At 50.1% G+C, this 19,158-nt stretch overlaps 1 protein-coding gene across 1 annotated transcript in view; it reads left to right on the forward strand.

The window, feature by feature from the left end:
• Positions 1–19,158, forward strand: part of LOC128898173 (olfactory receptor 14J1-like) — a 56,074-nt gene that overhangs the window by 566 nt on the left and 36,350 nt on the right. The window contains exon 2 of the mRNA XM_054170263.1: positions 3,679–4,436. Coding sequence (XP_054026238.1) covers positions 3,679–4,436 — 758 coding nt within the window. The remainder of the gene's footprint in view (positions 1–3,678; positions 4,437–19,158) is intronic.

Raw genomic sequence — 19,158 nt, forward strand, 5'->3', positions numbered from 1 at the left:
GGGAACTGGCATCTTGGGTTGCAAAACAAGACAAGGGAACATCAAAGTGTTGCTTGAATTAGCCACTGGTGTGGAGAGTGTCAGCCCTGCCAGCCTGCAAAATTGAGCTGCTGTTGGTTCTTTGTTATCAGCTCATGGCCAGGGCTGGACAGAATGTGATGGTCTGTGTTGTGCACACTGAAGAGATCATTCTAAACATAGACATAAGAGTATTACAAACTGGGTTGTGAATATTGCTGATTGGATTAATCCTGGTGTTGGCAGTGCCCTGTTCATTCTCATGTCTGCAAAGGGCCCTGAAGAAGATAATGAGCCTTGGGCAAAAAGGAGGAATTGTAGGTAAAGCAGGTGGCCATGGGCAGCTTTAACCTTGAACTAAGCAGAGCTCTGCCCTTGAATCAGGAATGCAAACAACACCAGGAAAGAAGATCTGTGAATAACAAAGGAAGAAACAGAGAGGGACTCCCCAGAAACCAGAAGGGGGAGAGGGGTGCCTGGACACCAAGCCTAAACCAATCACTTAAGTACAAAGGGCACAGGGACACAGAAAGAAAAAGATATAAGCCATGATGTGTATGAATCAAGTGGCCTCTGCTGAAGGCTGGTGCTTGAGCACATCTTGGTGTCATCATTTTCTTGACCACCAACACTGCACAGCCTTAGCTGGTGAGTTTTTCCAGTTCTCTGGATCACTTCTTCCTGTTATTTGTTTGGAGAACCTTGAGTTTTCCCTTCCATCAGCTAGCCAGGAGAAGATCTCCTCACCTTTCACTGCCTGTTTTGGAATCTCTTGGTTTGGTCACCAGCTGTGTTCAGACTTTTCCCTTCACCTTCTGTGGCAGTTCAGGCTGGGTACCTTCTATTCCTGCCACATCACCTACAGCTCCTGTGTCCAGAGGGTCCAACCCAATAAGGAGGACACAGGAAACAGCCTATTTCATACTCATAATATCCTGCACTCTATAAATGCATCTGCAAAGTCCTTATCTTCCTCTTTCTTCCCTCTCTGTTCCCATGGGAAATGCTCTCTATCGGGTAAGGGTGGGGGAGTATCTCATGGCCAAGGGCTCTGGCAAGGCTGAGAGGCCCAACAGGACCAAGGTCTTTGTCCCTGTTGTAGTTTGAGCTGGGTGCCCCCCTGGTGCATTCACTTCCTGTGTCCAGAAGTCCAGCCCAGAGGGATGGACACAGGAAATTGTGTATTTCCTACCATAATTCTTTGCACCACTATAAGATCCAGTGCGGAGTCTGGCACTTCCTCTTTCCTTCCCTCTCTGAGACTTGGTAACTGGGGGAGAGATCTCCCGGCCATGGGCCTGATTGGGCCCAAGGCCACAGGGGGATGGGCAGTCTCAGGCCTGGCCAGCTGAGACTAGCCCAGCAGAGGGAGGGGGAAGAAGGAGCCCTGGGGGTTTTGGATGCACCCTCAGGTGGGGATGGGATCTTTCTTTGTCACTGCGCTTTGGGTTTTCTGTAACATTCACTGCTTTTTATTTAAACTTTCATCACTTTTGCAATCCGTTTGCCTGAGTCGTTATTTCTGCCTGTGGTGGGGAGGGGATCTGCCCCAACCCATTACAGTCCCCTTGGCTCTGGCAGTTGCATCTGCCTCCAAGGCATATGAGGCGAAACTTGGCTTTGAGGCTTTGAGGTGGTTCTATTCTAAAGGCAATGGTCAGGGCTTGGCCTTTCTGCTTCCTAGACCAAAGGCAAGTTTTTCTGCCCTGCACTTTGCCTTTGTCTCCCTGCAATCCTGGCCTCTAACAAGCTGCTCTAACGAGTCCCTGGGGAGCCTTTGTCAGTAACAAGCCTCAGTGAGGCCAATCAGTGCTTCAAGGGACTTTGGAGTTCTCTTCTGACTTGGACTTGTTGAGAGGCTTCTTGGCAGTACCTTGGCAGAGTCTCCTGGCAGTACCTGAGGATGATGTAATCAGCCCCAAATACTCCATGGGGCTCATTAAATACTGCTGAACCTCTAATTCTTGCCAAGGTTTCTGCAGCTAATTGGAGAGGTTATTATTGAACAAAGCATCTGATAAAAAGTATTTTTAAAGGTACAGTTCATTCCTTTTCAGCAGGAGTTGTCTCTTTGCAAGCAAACCACAGCAAAACCTGGCAAGATCCTACCCTGGTCACTGCTCATCCTCACTCCCCACTGCCCCCAGCAGAGCCCTGAGCCACAGGTGAGGGACAGGATCTGCTTTGCCAGGGGCTGGGGGTCAGGGCTTGGCCCTTTGGATCAATGAACCCTCTCCAGGTTTCCTCAGCAGCAGAGCCACCTTGAGCTGCTTGTCCTGACCTGGCAGCACTGCCACAGTCCTCTGCTCTCACCAGAGCCTGGAGATGCTTCAGTGCCTCCAGTGATGCTTCCCTTGCATCCACTGTCTCTTTCTGCTCTAACCAGACCCTGGGGACACTTTCCCAGTATGCTTCACTGGGACCCATTAAGAGTGTAGAAAGGGTGCACAATAGTCTCCTTTCATTTGGTTCCTGGTGAGTAGATCCATTGGCTACCTGCATCCAGTCTGTATTTGCTCTTCTGCCATGGTTGCAGTTGAGCCACCTGAGGAGAGCTGCCCCAGCCCCAGGCAGGTTTGCTGTACCTTTCATTTCCCATTAAGAGTAGAAGAAACTTCAGAGTTTGACTCTGACTTTGACTTCTGGAGAGGTTTCATCAGCTTCTCAGTCTCTGAGGTTCATGAACTTGGCACCAAAGCCACCAGAGGGCTCCTTTAAATTACCTGGGCAGGTTCTGTTGTGCTGAGCTGGGCCAGGCTCCAGGGCTGGAAGGTACTGCTGGCAAGCAGGCAGAGCTGCAGAGACAACTCTGGCCAGGAGCAGCTCCTCTGCACAGCACAGCAGGGCTGAGGACACTGCCAGAGGATCTCTGGGAGATGAAGAAGGCAGAGAGAACTTCAAGGTGGCCAGGACTGGGAGGATACTGAGAGCTCACTGGAGGAGAAGTCACTGCAGACACTGACACAGTGAGGCTGTGGGTGCAGGACACTGCAGCTGTAGCTCCTGGAGGCATCTCCATCTCGGCAGCTAATGCTCAGCTGAAGGCTCCTGGAGTGTGCACACAGAAGGATGAGCAAAGCCCTTCAGTTCCATCCTGTGAGCAGCAGTGAGCACAGCTGGTAAGGAGACGGCTTCACCCCCAGCCCCTTGGCCTTTCCCTCTTCCCTTCACTGTCTCTGCAGCACTGAAGTGCTGGTCCCTATTTCTCCACCTCTCCATGGGACTATTGTTCTCTGGGATTGGGCTGTTGGTCACTTTCTGTTCTGACTCCAGGGGAATCTTCATGGCCATTCTGGGTCCCTGATGCATTTGAAGCTGTGATGAACTCTGCCATGGGTTGGTAGTGATGGGTAATGAGCTGATCCATTCCTCATACAGCTGAGGCAGGAGGTGTTCTATGAGCACTGCAATCTTTGATATCAGAGGGAAGTGTGCCCTAACTTGTCACTGCCTTTCCCTCCTTGGACAGGTCTCCATGGCCAGAGGCAGCAGATGGCCAACAGCAGCTCCATCATCCACTTCCTCCTCCTGCCATTCCCAGGCACAAGGCAGCTGCAGCTGCTGCACTTCTGGCTCTTCCTGGCCATCTACCTGGCTGCCCTGCTGGGCAATGGCCTCATCATCACCACCATAGCCTGGGACCACCACCTCCACACCCCCATGTACTTCTTCCTCCTCAACCTCACCCTCCTTGACCTGGGATCCATATCAACGACTGTGCCCAAGTCCATGGCTAATTCTCTGAGGGACTCCAGGAACATCTCCTACACAGGATGTGCTCTGCAGGTCTTCTTTTATGTATTCCTAATGGCTACAGAGTATTTTCTCCTCACCACCATGTCCTACGATCACTATGTTGCCATCTGCAGACCCCTGCACTATAAGGCCCTCCTGGGCAGCAGAGTTTGTCTCCACCTGGCAGAAGCTGTCTGGATCTGTAGCTTTCTCTATGCTCTGCTGCACACAGCCAATATATTTTCCCTGCCCTTCTGCCAGGGCAATGCTCTGGACCAGTTCTTCTGTGAAGTGCTCCAGATCCTCAAGCTCTCCTGCTCCACATCCTACCTCAGGGAACTTTGGCTTATTGTGGCCAGTGCCTCTTTATTCTTTGTCTGTTTTGTGTTGATTGTGGTGTCCTATGTGCAGATCTTCAGGGCAGTGCTGAGGATCCCCTCTCAGCAGGGACGCCACAAAGCCTTTGCCACCTGCCTCCCTCACCTGGCTATGGTCTCCCTGTTTCTCAGCACTGTAATCTTTGCCTACCTGAAGCCCTCTTCCATCTCCTCTCCATCCCTGGACCTGGTGGTGTCAGTTGTTTACTCAGTGGTGCCTCCAGCAGTGAACCCTCTCATCTACAGCCTGAGGAACCAGGAGCTCAAGGATGCCCTGAGGAAAATGATCCCTGGATGCTTTCAGAAGCAATAAACTCATTTTCCTCTCCTGCAGAGCACTTTTGATGTCACACTCAGTCTGGTTCCTCTCTTTTTGGCTGCTGCTGGTGCTGTTACCCTTGTGAGAATGTTGTTTCCCCACCAGAGTCTTTCTTCAGACCATTTCTGGTTCAGTGTTGTCCTGTCTGCTGTGAACCAGAGGCTGCAGACAGGAGCAGCTGTGATCCCTGGGTGTGCAACATGCAAGGAAAAATTCTTCCCATCTAAAAGTTCATAACAGAGACAGAGGAGTCTGGTAAAACTTCATTTGAATAAAGGGAGAGTCCACAGGACAATTCCCTGTGGGGTCTCTCTCATTGCTGAAGGCACAGCTCCCCTTTGATCCCACATTTCCAGGTGCAAATTTCCCTCTCCCTTTCCCCACTGGCTCAGGTACTCAGGATTTAGTCTTTCCCCAAACCCCTGTTACATGTCCCCCTTCACACAAACCCTCCCTGCTTCATACATCCTATGCTCATTTCAATTAGGTTCTGCACTTCTCTGGGTGGAGAAGTTAATATTCAGCAGTCTGTTAAGCCTGTGCTCTGGCGTAAAAGTTCAGCAGTTCAGGCTGTGTTCAGTGTCTGCTCTCTTCAGACAGAGCCCTACTGATTTACAGCAAGGTTCAAGGGAAGGGACTTAGCAGAGGCCCCTTTGTGATTTGCATACACATAGAGAAGGTGAACTGTCTGGGTCCTCCCTTTCTCTTCCAACTCCCTCTTAGCCAATTCTTCCTTTGTAAAGATCCTACCTCCTTTGAATCCCACCAATCCCTCCTCTTCTTGCTGTAATATTTCTCTTCACAAAATTCATTCCCCATTAACTCTCCATCTCCTTTCCCCATCTCCTTTCCTCTTGGCTTATTTCTGATGTTGGTCTTATTTGCAGATATATCATACTGCTCTTTTTTGTAGCCTTTTCTGGCTCACTTGATCTGGCTACAGCCTGCACCTGCCTGGCTGCAGGATGGATAAGCCATACAAACCAGGGTATCAGACATGGTAGAAAGATTAGAGCTGCTGTTGCACAAAGAGAGAAGAATGACACTCGTTTGACCCATGGCCCACCAGGCAACCAAGACAATGTGTCCCATTCCAGTCCCTTCCAGGTTTGGACTGGTCCATGAGCTATTTCCCTGCTGTTGGTGGCTATATTTATTGCTGCCTCCCCATTGTCCTCAATCTTTAGGCACCAATCAGATGTATTAAACTTTCCCCATCCACCTCCTTCCTCAGCTAATAGACAGTCTGGAGAGTCCATTTTGGTGCATTGCCTCTCACAGCTGAGTTTGGTGTTTGGCTAATGGTACCTGTGGATGGAGTTTACCTGGACTTCAGCAAGGCCTTTGACACTGTCCCCCACAGCAAACTCCTGGCCAAGCTGTCAGCCCCTGGCTTGGACAGCAGCACTCTGAGCTGGGTTAGGAACTGGCTAGAGGGCCGAGCCCAGAGAGTGGTGGTGAATGGTGCCACATCCAGCTAGCAGCCAGGCACTAGTGGTGTGCCCCAAGGATCAGTGCTGGGCCCCATCCTGTTCAATATCTTTATTGATGATCTGGATGAGGGCATCGCGTCCATCATCAGAAAATTTGGGGATGACACCAAGCTGGGGGCAGGAGTTGATCTGTTAGAGGGTAGGAGAGCTCTGCAGAAGGACTTGCCAGGCTGGACAGATGGGCAGAGTCCAAGGGCATGAGATTGAACACATCCAAGTGCCAGGTTCTGCACATTTGTCAAAACAGCTCCATGCAGTGCTACAGGCTGGGGTCAGAGTGGCTGGAGAGCAGCCAGGTAGAGAGGGACCTGGGGGTACTGGTCTATGGTAGGCTGAACATGAGCCTGCAGTGCACGCAGGCAGCTAAGAGGGCCAATGGCATCCTGGCCTGCGTCAGGAACAGTGTGGCCAGCAGGAACAGGGAGGTCATTCTGCCCCTGTACACTGCACTGGTTAGGCCACACCTTGAGTCCTGTGTCCAGTTCTGGGCCCCTCAGTTTAGGAAGGAGGTTGACTTGCTGGAACGAGTCCAGAGAAGGGCAACGAAGTTGGTGAGGGGTTTGGAACACAAGCCCTATGAGGAGAGACTGAGGGAGCTGGGATTGTTTAGCCTGGAGAAGAGGAGGCTCAGGGGAGACCTTGTTGCTCTCTACAACTCCCTGAAGGGAGGTTGTAGACAGGCAGAGGTTGGTCTCTTTTCCCAGGCAACCAGCACCAGAACAAGAGGACACAGTCTCAAGCTGCACCAGGGGAGCTTTAGACTGCATGCTATGACGAAGTTCTTCATAGAGGGGGTGCTTGTCACCATCATTGGAGGTGTTTAGGAGAGACTCGACAGGGTACTTGGTTACATGGTTGAGTTGATTAGGTGGTGTTAGATGATAGGTTGGACACGATGATCTTGAAGGTCTCTTCCAACCTGGTATACTCCCTTCCCTTCCCTTCCCTTCCCTTCCCTTCCCTTCCCTTCCCTTCCCTTCCCTTCCCTTCCCTTCCCTTCCCTTCCCTTCCTCTTCCTCCTTCCCTTCCTTCTCCCTTCCCTTCCCTATCCCTTCCTTCCCTCCTTCCTTCCCTTCCCTTCCCTTCCCTTCCCTTCTCCTTCCCTTCCCTTCCCTTCCCTTCCCTTCCCTTCCCTTCCCTTCCCCCAGGCCCCCAAGGCAGTCTCATTGCCGTTGAGTTCCACCACAGCCTGTAATCAAATTCTGTTCAGCATAGATTGGAGTTCCATGTCCCCAACTACTGTCTGGAGCCCAGGTGGCAGGTCCATAGGTCTCTCTTCTTCTTTGGGGCAGCCACTTATCATCACCCCACACCTGAGCACCTCCAGCTTTGAAAGATCTTTTCTCTCCCTCCAACTCTTCAAAAATGGGGATCCCCAATTCATTGCTTTCCTGAAGAGGTAACAAGAAAAATCCTAGCTGGATGATCCCTCATCTGCAACTCCCCCCACAGTGTGCTGGTAGTTCTGGATAAGCTGTTTGTCCACAAAGCCAAAATAATCCATCTGGGGCTTTCCACCAATTGTTAGATGCAATATCTATATTTTGCCAGAATTTTGAGGTACTTGATATTCCCTGAGGTGGATTTGTCCCTGAACCATTGAATATGTCACTGTCAGTGGTGTTCATACAATTTTTAGCCTTCTCCCTGGACCAGTCCCATAAAGGGTCTGCAGGCCACCAAGCAGAGTGGGTACCATTGTATCTTAATGTCTGTTTGCAGGGAGTTTCTCCAACCCATTTACCAAAAGAGCTCCCCTTTTGCTCTGGGCATTCTGCTCCTATAGTGTCTGATGTCAGTGCCCATTCCTGACGTCTTCCTTTTTTACCTGGAATGTCTGAGTGATTCCATTTAATTCTTTGTTAAGGATCTAAGCTGGTTCCTTCCCATGGCCATTCTCCACTCATCAGGAGACCTGCACAGACCCAGCAATTAGAATGGAATGGAATGGAATGGAATGGAATGGAATGGAATGGAATGGAATGGAATGGAATGGAATAGAATAGAATAGAATAGAATAGAATAGAATAGAATAGAATAGAATAGAATAGAATAGAATAGAATTAACCAGGTTGGAAGAGACCTTTGAGATCATTGAGTCCAACCTATCACCCAACACTATCTAAACCATGGCACCAAGCCCCCCATCCAGTCTCTTCCAAAGCACCTCCAATGATAGTGACTCCACCACCTCCCTAGGCAGCACATTCCAATGCCCAGTCACTCTTTCTATGAAGAACTTCTCCCTAACATCCAACCTAAACTTCCCCTGGCACAGCTTGAGACTGTGTCCTCTTGTTCTGGTGCTGGCCACCAGAAGTTACATTTAAATTCTCTGCCACTTTCTCAGCTAGATCTACAAATCAATTTTTGCCTACAAAAGGGAGTCCCAGTTCCTTTTATAACTTTTCCTTGAGCTCTCTCTGCAGTGTGCTCACCTCACTTCCAGTTCATGGTTTAGACACGAATGCCTTTAAGGCTTTGATCATATTCTGTGCCAGTTGTTCTTTGGCCTGACCCTGAAGCCCTCCGTTGTCACTAAGACCCCACTGGCCTAGCTTACTGAAGCAGATCCAGGGTTCCCCTTTTGGGCAGGCTTGGCTTCTATTGATGCCTTCTATGCCCAGAGTTTGGGCCATCCAATAGGTCTGCCCTGGTTCAGTACACTCCTTAAGGTTCTGACAGCAGCCTGAGTCAATGTTGGTGTGAAAGATGAAGCTACAGTGTCTGTTCCTCCCAGTTCTGACCTGTTGATAACACTGTGTACAAGGGATGGCTTTAATGGCTGTGACAAAAGCCATTACAGGCCATAACAACTGGCAGCCAGCCTGAACCATCTCATGGCAAGGTCTGGCATAGTAAATATTTCCACCACTCAATGCCTATTGGGTTGCAGCCAACAGCAGAGCAAGAAGTTCTTCTTGGTGGCAAACACAGTGACCAACCCAGCCCTGCCCTTGACTGGATAGGCAATTGATGTCAGTCCTTCCTTTAATCCAGCCTGTGTCTGAGCTATCCTACTGCTCCCTGCACCAAATGTGGTCAATGGAAGCACAAAAATTACAAATTATTTCTGTATTTATATACAAGAAGGGTGCAGGTCCTGCTGCTTGGCCACTAGATGGCGACTCAGCGGGACATGGGCGGCTCCTCTCTCCGCGGCAGTGGAGAGGAAATGGAACCTGGGCTTAGCTAATAGGCAAGTTCTCTTCACAGGACTCGGCAAGTTCTCTCCAGACAATAGGCAGCGGTCCTGTTCGGGGCCGAGCTGGCTTGTGGGGCTGGTAGGGCTGGTCCCAGGACGGGATCGATTCCCAGAGTCGACTCGCACGGCAGGGCGGGGTGACGGTTGCCAGTACGTTAGCGACGGCTTCTCGTTCGCTGGGCTTAAAGGGACAGCAGGTGGGGCAGGCCTGGCAGGGATTGACCCTGCTACGGCAGGTTCCCGGGACTGAGGAATACAGCCTTGGAGACAGGAATGCGGCTGCGACAAGCGGCGGCTCCTCTCGTTTACTGAGCTTAAAGGGACAGCAGGATATCCGGAGCGGTCCTGGGTTCGGTGCAGTGTAAGCACGAACGATGTTTAAGTAGTCCCTGGAGTTTAACAGGGCTCAGAGCGGCACACGTGGTGCTCTTCTCTCCCACTACAGTGGGGTTAAGCAACTGCTCGGACTACCAGACTTGGTCAAGTCCTTTCTCACCGGCAACTGGGCAGATCTTACCCTCGGGGGTTGGTTCAGTCCCTACGATGGCGACGGGGGTCTCTCCTGGTCAATATGACTGGCTATGGTGACGCTGGCTCCTTAGCTCAGTGTGGCATCCTTCCTCTGTGGAAATGATCTCCCAATGGCTTTTCACAATTGCAGAGGCTGCGGCTCGGAGTTACACTCTCGAGCGAGCACAGAGACAGAATGGAAGAGGAGACAACTTGTTTACTAACTGGGGTAATACTTATAGAATCCCTTGAGGCTGGGTTTGACCAATAGGCACTTTCATAAACAACTAGTTTCCGCCTATGGGAAAGCATGAAGCTAGAATTCTCCCATATTTGGTATTAGCACGAGCACCGCATGCACTAGATGCGTGCTAGCCTGGCTAATGCCTTGGCTTTTGTCTTCCTGCTGAAGGAGAGGAAGCTTGCCCACATGCTGGGACAAGATTCAGTATCTGCGCATAATGTGCCTTCACCACAGAGGGACACGGAACTGCTGCGCTGAGCTTGTGGAAAGGTATTGTGAGAAATGCAGTAACAGATGAAGAATCTGTGGATTTTCCTGTACATGCATCTCCTGTGGTATTAGAAGGTCAACAAAGAATATGGCAATCTCTGGACTAGAAAATGTTAAAAGAAGCTAAACAAGCCATAACTACCTATGGGTTAAAGTCAGGATACACAACTGCAGTGGATGTCACTCTTGAGTCCACAAATGTTGTTGTCGAGTCTGATCAGCAGGGTCTTCTACCCTGTGCTCTGTTAATGGGCAGATCACCTACCTCTAGACAGGGCATCTTTATAGCTCCCAGTTTAATAGATTCTGATCATGACTGGGTTATAAAAGTTATGCTCTATACCATTACCCCTCCTGTTAGGACTCCTGTTGGGACCAAAATTGCTCAGCTAATGCCATTTGACTCCCGAGTGCCTAAGGCTTCTAACAGGCTTCGAGGACAAGGGGGTTCCACCGGTATGCCTAATATCTCATTGGCCCTAGAAATCCAAATGGGAAAACCAGAAGAGATTGTAACTATCAGACACCCTTGTGGACAAACTATACAACTTTCAATGATTGTGGATAGTGGAGCTGATGTCACTATTATACCTCACCATAAATGGAATGGTCACTAGCCATTGCTGATGGAAAACTCTGGAGTCATGGATTTAGAAGGTATCCAAACAACCTGGGTCAGCAAAGAGCCAGTGCAATTAGCTTTTAATGATGTAAATCAATCAGTGTAAGACTGTACGTGTTAACCCTTCCAGTTGCTCTATTGGGCTGAGATGCCTTAAGTTAGCTAGGAGCAAAACTCGTTACTGATCCTTTTCTGTAGGAGCTACTGGTCAGCAGCCAACCCTCAAATTAAAATGGAAAACAGATAATCCAGTATGGGTGGAACAGTGGTCGCTCAGACAAGATAGGTTGCAAGTTGTTGAGACCCCACAGATGAAACAATTACAATTAGGGCACACCTTGCTAGCCATCCTCACACCCCTCCCACTACACTCCCCTCGCCCCTTTTCCGGTAAGACTCTAGTCTCCCAAAGTATCACACAGTGTCACAGTATAACTAAGGTTGGAAGAGATCCCAAAGGATCATCGAGTCTAACCTGTCACCACAGGCCTCATGACCAGATCATGGCACCAAATGCCACATCCAATCTCCTCTTAAACACCTCCAGGGATGGTGACTCCACCACCTCCCTGGGCAGCACATTCCAATGATGAAAAACTCGCTCAGTGAAGAACTTTCTCCTCACTTCGAGTCTAAACCTCCCCTGGTGCAGCTTGAGACGGTGTCCCCTTGTTCTGGTGCTGGTTGCCTGGGAGAAGAGACCAACCCCCTCCTGTCTACAACCACCTTTCAGGTAGTTGTAGAGGGCAATGAGGTCACCCCTGAACCTTCTCTTCTCCAGACTAAACAATCCCAGCTCCCTCAGCCTCTCCTCATAGGGCTTGTGCTCAAGGCCTCTCACCAGCCTTGTTGCCCTTCTCTGGACACGTTCAAGTGTCTCGATGTCCTTCTTAAACTGAGGGGCCCAGAACTCGACACGGTACTCAAGGTGTGGCCTAACCAATGCAGAGTACAGGGGCAGAATGACCTCCCTGCTCCTGCAGGCCACACTATTCCTAATGCAGGCCAGGATGCCATCGGCCCTCTTGGCCACCTGGGCACACTGCTGGCTCATGCTTAGGCGGCTGTCAATCAGTACCCCCAGGTCCCTCTCTGTTTGGGAGCTCTCAGCCACTCTGACCCCAGCCTGTAGCTCTGCATGGGGTTGCCGTGGCCATAGTGCAGCACCCGGCACTTGGACTTGTTAAATGCCATCCCATTAGACTCTGCCCATCTGTCCAGTCGGTCGAGGTCCCTCTGCAGAGCCTTTCCACCCTCTAACTGACCAACATCTGTTCCCAACTTAGTGTCATCTGCAAACTTGCTGATGACTGACTCAACCCCCTCCTCCAGATCATCAATGAAGATGTTAAAGAGGATGGGGCCCAGCACTGATCCCTGGGGGACGCCACTGGTGACTGGCCGCCAGCCGGATGTGGCACCATTCACCACCACTCTCTGGGCTCAGCCCTCCAGCCAGTTCCTTACCCAGCACAGAATGTTGCTGTCCAAACCACGAGCTGACAGCTTAGCCAGCAGTTTACTGTGGGGGACGGTGTCAAAGGCATTGCTGAAGTACAGGTAGACTACAGGTATGGAGGTTATGGAGCAAGTCAAGCTTGTAAAGAGTCAGGAATGTGTAAGTCCGTTTAGGCAATATTCACATTGACAGTTGGCATTTAGCCCTTAAATAAGCGTGTAAGCAATTTAGCAATGATGACCAGCGTGCTCAGCATCAGTGCTTTTTAAATCTTCCTTAGCTTTCTCCACTAAACTGCCTGCAAAAACACCTTTGAGATAGTAGGCAAACAACACCGAAAAATCGTTGGCAGGTCTTATAATTTCTGTTTAGTTACAGAAGGGGAAAATCAATATTACGCTACCTGAAACAAGGCATTGCTGGTAAGTGCATCTGAGAGATGGCCTATCCCAAATTCAATACTAAGCACAGCTATTCTTAAGGCAAAGTTATGTTTCAAGGCCTTTGTTAACAGAATGACAAAATCTTCCCATGTGGTCTCTCTAATATTATCACAAATGGTCCTTTTAAGTTTCACTGACAGCTTAAGCGAGTGTTCCTTTGATTATAAATGAGGAAAAGTGTTTGCATAGAAAAATGGTGTTTTATAGAAGATCTCTCAGTGGGAGAACAAGTAAAATTTTCAAACAGGGAGTTTACTCATTGAAAAGTGATGTTTGGGCTGGAAAAGTAGGAAAATCTGGATCTTCTTAGCTAAAAAAGGTCCTACCCTGAGTTTAGAAATAATTCTTCATTTAAAAGATGTTGTTAAGCACATTTAAAAAAAAAGATAAATAGGACAGGAAAGCAAAATATTTCAGGTTGAGCTAAATATTTAGTCTGGCAGCAAAAATATAAAGTTCTGTGCAGTTTGGGGTTTTCTTTCTAGAGATAGTTGAATGAATAAAAAGTGTACATTTAGCGGTACACAAGGCAAGTTTTGACCTGATTTTCCTTTCTATCTATCAGTTTGGTGCAGTCAGATGGTCCTCAACAATGAGGCCTTGGGTGACAGGTTGGACTTGATGATCTTTGAAGTCTTTTCCAACCTTGTTGATTCTATGATTCTATGATTCTATGATTCTACATCCACAGGCCTCCCCACATCCACAAGACGAGTCACCTGATCATAGAAGGAGATCAGGTTGGAGAGGCAGGACCTGCCCTTCCTAAATCCATGTTGGCTGGACCTGAGCCCTTGGCCATCCTTCAGGTGCGCAGTTATTGCAGACAGGATAATCTGCTCCATAACTTTCCCTGGCACTGAGTTCAGGCTGCCAGGCCTGGAGTTTCCAGGTTCCTCCATACGTCCCTTCTTGTGAATGGGGACCACATTGGCCAGTTTCCAGTCATCTGGGACCTCTCCAGTGAGCCAGGACTGGAGGAAAATGATGGAGAGCAGCTTGGCCAGCTCATCTGCCAGCTCTCTTGGCACCCTAGGATGGATCCCATCCAGTCCCATGGACTTGTGAGTGTCCAAGTGGCTCAGCAGGTCCCGAACTAATTCCTCATGGATTTCTGGGGCATCACACTGCTCCCTGACCCCACTGCCCAGCTCAGGAGGCCACTCGTCCTGGACTCCTACCTTGCTGTTAAACATCGAGGCAAAGAAGACGTTCAGGACCTCAGCCTTTTCCTCATCTTCGGTCACTGTGTTCCCCTCCAGGTCCAGTAAGGAGTGCAGGTTCTTCTTGCCCTTCTAACTACTTCCTTGAACATACCTGGAGAAGCCTTCCCCTCCTTCCAAAGGTGAGACAGCCTCTTTTTTTCCCTTAATTCTTCCAGGAGCTGCTTGCTCATCCAGGCCGGTCGCCTTCCCCGCCGGCTCATCTTTCGGCACATGGGAACCGCCAGTTCCTGTGCCTTCAAGAGCTCCTGTTTGAAGCAGCTCCAACCCTCCTGCACCCCTCGGTTCATGAGGGTTGGTACCCAGGGAACTTTACAAATAAGTTTCTTAAAGAGGCTGAGGTTTGCCCTCCTGCAGTCCAAGGTGAAGGTTCTGTTGGTGCTCCTCCCTATCTTATCTCCCTGCATATTGAAAACTTCACTATCTCGTGGTCACTGCACCCTAGGCAGTCTCCCATGGTCACATCTCCCACCAGCCCTTCCCTATTGGAGAGCAGCAGGTCAAGCAGAGCCTGTCCCCTGGTAGGCTCACTTAACAGCTGCATCAGGAAGCAGTCCTCTATTCGCTCCAGGAATCTTCTGGACTGCCTTCTCTCTTGAATTAAGTTCCCAGCAGATATCTGGCAGGTTGAAGTCACCCATGAGGACAAGATCTGATGATCTTGAAACAGCCTCCAGTTGTTTGTAGAATAATTCATCAACCTCCTCATCCTGGTTGGGTGGTCTATAACAGACTCCAACCAGGATGTCAGATTTGTTGGGCTGCCCTCTGATTTTAACCCACAGGCTCTCAATTTCCTCATCTTCCACCTCAAGTTCTGTGGCAGAAAGTGTCTCTCTAATATACAAAGCCACCCCTCCTCCTCTTCTCCCTCACCTATCCCTCCTAAAGAGGGATAACCCCCCCAGTGTAGCACTCCAATCGTGCCTGTTGTCCCACCATGTTTCTGAGATGGCGACTATATCATAGTTGCCCTGGTGGATTAGGACCTCCAGCTCCTCTTGCTTATTGCCCAGGCTGCCTGCATTGGTGTACATGCACTGCAGCTGTGCTCCTGAGCTCTCAATTGACCCTACCTTGTGCCCTACTCTTTCCTCTGCAGAGGGACCAATATCTTCACCCACCCCCTTCAGACCTAGTTTAAAGCCCTCCTAATGAGCCCTGCCAACTCTAGTGCTAGGACTCTCTTGCTCCTTCTAGATAAATGCACCCCATCAGGACCCAGCGGGTCAGGTGCAGTAAAAGTTGCCCCAGGATCGAAGAAACCAAAGTTCCTCCGCTGGCACCATTCCCTGAGCCACTTGTTGATGGTGTGGGTTCTCCCGTTCCCCTCAGTGTACTCCCCTGCCACTGAGGGAACTGAGCAGAACACCACTTGGGCGCCTGCCCCATCAATCAATTGTCCAAGGGCCCTGAACTCCTTAATTACCCTGGTGCCCTTCCTGTCAATCTCATCACTCCCAGCCTGTATTACCAGCAGAGGGTAATAGTCAGAGGGACTGATGAGCTTGGGGATTCCCCTTGCAATGTCCCTTACCCGCACCCCGGGTAGGGAGCAGACCTCCTTGTGGGATGGGTCGGGATGACATATGGGTCCCTCAGTACCCCCCAGGAGGGAGTCCCCAACAACTATAACCCTTCTCATTTTCTTTGTGGAGCTGGTTGTTATAGCTGGTGGGGACCGCTTGGCCTTGGTCTCCCCTCTGGATGGCTGCTCCTCAGCCCTCTCATCCCCACTGTCCTCGGCCTGCAGGTCCTCATACTTATTATGCAAGGGCAGCGGATGAGGTGGAGAGGGCCGGGGTGGATTTCTCTTGGCACCCTTGGCAGGAACCTGTGTCCATCCCTCTCCATTTCCAGGGGCCCTTCCCTCAGCAGGGGAGATCTGCAGAGCCTTCTCCCACAAATCTAACTCCCTTTCGCTTTCCCTTTGTAATGGGTTGGGGCAGATCCCCTCCCCACCACAGGCAGAAATAACGACTCAGACAAACTGATTGCAAAAGTAGTGGAGAGTTTAAATAGAGAGCGGTGAATGTTACAGAAAACCCAAAGCGCAGTGACAAAGAAAGATCCCAAAGCAAACCCAGAGGCATCCCATCCCCACCTGAGGGTGCATCCAAAACCCCCAGGGCTCCTTCTTCCCCCTCCCTCTGCTGGGCTAGTCTCAGCTGGCCAGGCCTGAGACTGCCCATCCCCCTGTGGCCTTGGGCCCAATCAGGCCCATGGCCGGGAGATCTCTCCCCCAGTTACCAAGTCTCGGAGAGGGAAGGAAAGAGGAAGTGCCAGACCCCACCGCAAAATTTATAGTGGTGCAAGGGATTATGGTAGAAATACCTAATTTCCTGAGTCCACCCACTGGGATGGACTTCTGGACACAGGAAACACCCCTGTAGCAGAGGGCACCCAGCCCAAACTATGACACCCTTATTGACCTGAGCCTAGACACCTCCTCCTTCAGCTCGGCCACTTCATCCTTCAGCTCAGCCACCAGGCTGAGGAGGAAGTTCACCTGCTCACACCTGACACAGGTGTCCTCTCCCTCTCCCTCTCCCTCTGTTCCAACTGCCAGGCTGAAGCACTCTCTGCAGCTGGCAGCCTGGACTCCAGCATGCTGGAGAAACAACTCTGTCTGGGTAGATGCTGTTTTTCTACTCCTGGTCCAAGTAACGACCATGGTGCAGCATATGAGTGAAAACAAAAACAAAAACAAAAGAAAAAAAAATTATTTTTTTTTTTCAAGCAGCCGCAAGGCTCTGGAGCCAAACTGGCACCGCGCGCACAGCCCAGCCGGAATTTAGAGCTCCCGCGGCTGACATCAGGCTCTCTCCCGTGCACGCTTGCGAGAGCACGAGCCCGCCTCAATCCCTGCCCCCCAGGAGTCCTCCCAACCCGCTAAACCCCGAAAGCAAGGCGAAAAGCCAAGCAGAAACTCACAAAGCAAGCAGTGCTGTCCCAAAGCAGTGGTGCTGACCGGCTATTGAGCCAAAATGGCACCAGGGGGATTTGTTTTCCAAGTTAACTGAAGGGTGTCGCGCACCGCAATGGCCCCCTCTAAAAATGGGTGTTCGTGGTCACCTCCCATTGTGAAAGCACATCACGACCCCATAGCACCATAGGCACAGATAAAACAAAATACATAGAATACATAGAATAAACCAGGTTGGAAGAGACCTTCAAGATCACTGCGTCCAACCCATCAACCAATCCAACACCACCCAAACAACTAACCCATGGCACCAAGCACCCCATCAAGCCTTCTCCTGAAAACCTTCAATGACGACAACTCCACCACCTCCCCAGGCAGCCCGTTCCAATGGGCAATCACTCTTTCTGTATAGAACTTTTTCCTAACATCCAACCTAAACCTCCCCTGGTGCAGCCTGAGACTGTGCCCTCTTGTACTGCTTGCCTGGGAGAAGAGACCAACATCCGTCTGTCTACAACCTCCCTTCAGGTAGTTGTAGAGAGTAATAAGGTCACCCCTCAGTCTCCTCTTCTCCAGGCTAAGCAACCCCAGCTCCCTCAGCTTCTCCTCATAGGGCTTGTGTTCCAAACCCCTCACCAACTTTGTTGCTCTTCTCTGGACTTGTTCCAGCAAGTCGACCTTCTTCCTAAACTGAGGGGCCCAGAACTGGACACAGTACTCGAGGTGCGGCCTAACCAGTGCAGTGTACAGGGGCAGAATGACCTCCCTGCTCCTGCTGGCCACAGTGTTCCTGATGCAGGCCAGGATGCCATTGGCCCTCTTGGCTGCCTGGGCACACTGCAGGCTCATGTTTCACATGTTTCAAGGTTTCACAGAAGCTATATTTCCCTCTGGTCCCTGAATCTGAATAAAATTCAGGCTCTGATGACTTTCTCCAGCTCCCCCTATGCCTGCCAGTGCCTGAGATGCACTAGCTACAGGCCAGTGGGGGGGCAATTTAGCTTTAGAAATCACTGTGACATCTGCTCCAGTATCAATAATACCACTAAGCACTATTTTCTGCTGACCATACACCAGGACACATTGACAGATAGGATGTTTTTGAGAGATAGTCTGTACCCACAGAATCTGTGGGTCCCCAGTAGACCTGAATCCTCCTTTATTTCTTAAAGGTGCCTTTGCAGGGGGACATTCTGATCCCAAGGGAAGGAATAATAGCTGTGCAATACGACTTCCCTCTGGTACTGTGCAGGGAGGAAACAGAGTCCATGCCATGATCTGAATTTTATCTGTGCTGTCAGAGTCAACAACCCCAGGAAGCACACAAAGTCCTGATAGCGTTGTTGATGATCTACCTAATATCAATGCCTGAGATTTTAATGGGAGAGGACCTGACACACCTGTTGGCAATAAATGCACCGTGGTACCAAGTAAAGTTACTGTGTCAGAGGTTGCCAGGTCTAGTCCTGCGCTGCCTGCTGTTGCTGGGCGGAGGTCAGAGACGTGTGTGCTGCCAGCATCTGGCTGGCCGGTGACGGCTGGATGATTTGTGTCTGCGCGTGGCACCATCCCACGCTTCGCATCTGGTTTCCCTGTGCAGGCTGCCCTTGAGAATTATACTTAGATTGACATTGGTTAGCATAATGCCTCCCCTTCTGGCACCTAGGGCAAATCCCAGGTGCCTTAGGTTTGGCTCTGGTATTAGCTACCAAACAATTCTTTCTGAGATGACCCACAGCCATAACGAACTCCTGTATTCATTGGACCACTCATAGCTGCAAGAGCTGCAGCCATAGCTTCATACTTCTGTTCCATCGCACCTATCCTGTTACATGCTTCAATCATTTCTAGCAAAGTGGTGTTTTGATTAGGCAAAGATTTTAACAGCTTCTTACAATCTGTATTTGCACTTTCCACAGCTAATTCTAGCAGGAATAGAATAGAATAGAATAGAATAGAATAGAATAGAATAGAATAGAATAGAATAGAATAGAATAGAATAGAATAGAATAAGCCAGGTTGGAAGAGATCTTCAAGATCATCGCATCCAATCTATCATCCAACACCACCTAGTCAACTAAACCATGCAACCAAGCAACCCATCAAGTCTCCTCCTAACCACCTCCAATGATGATGACTCCACCACCTCCCTGGGCAGCCCATTCCAATGGGCAATCACTCTCTCTATGAAGGATTTCTTCCTAACATGCAGTCTAAACCTCCCCTGGTGCAGCTTGAGCCTGTGTCCTCTTGTTCTGGTGCTGCTTGCCTGGGAGAAGAGACCAGCCCCCACCTGTCTGCAATCTCCCTTCAG

The sequence above is a fragment of the Dryobates pubescens genome, chromosome 19, assembly GCF_014839835.1.
Source record: "Dryobates pubescens isolate bDryPub1 chromosome 19, bDryPub1.pri, whole genome shotgun sequence".
Lineage (NCBI taxonomy): Eukaryota > Metazoa > Chordata > Aves > Piciformes > Picidae > Dryobates > Dryobates pubescens.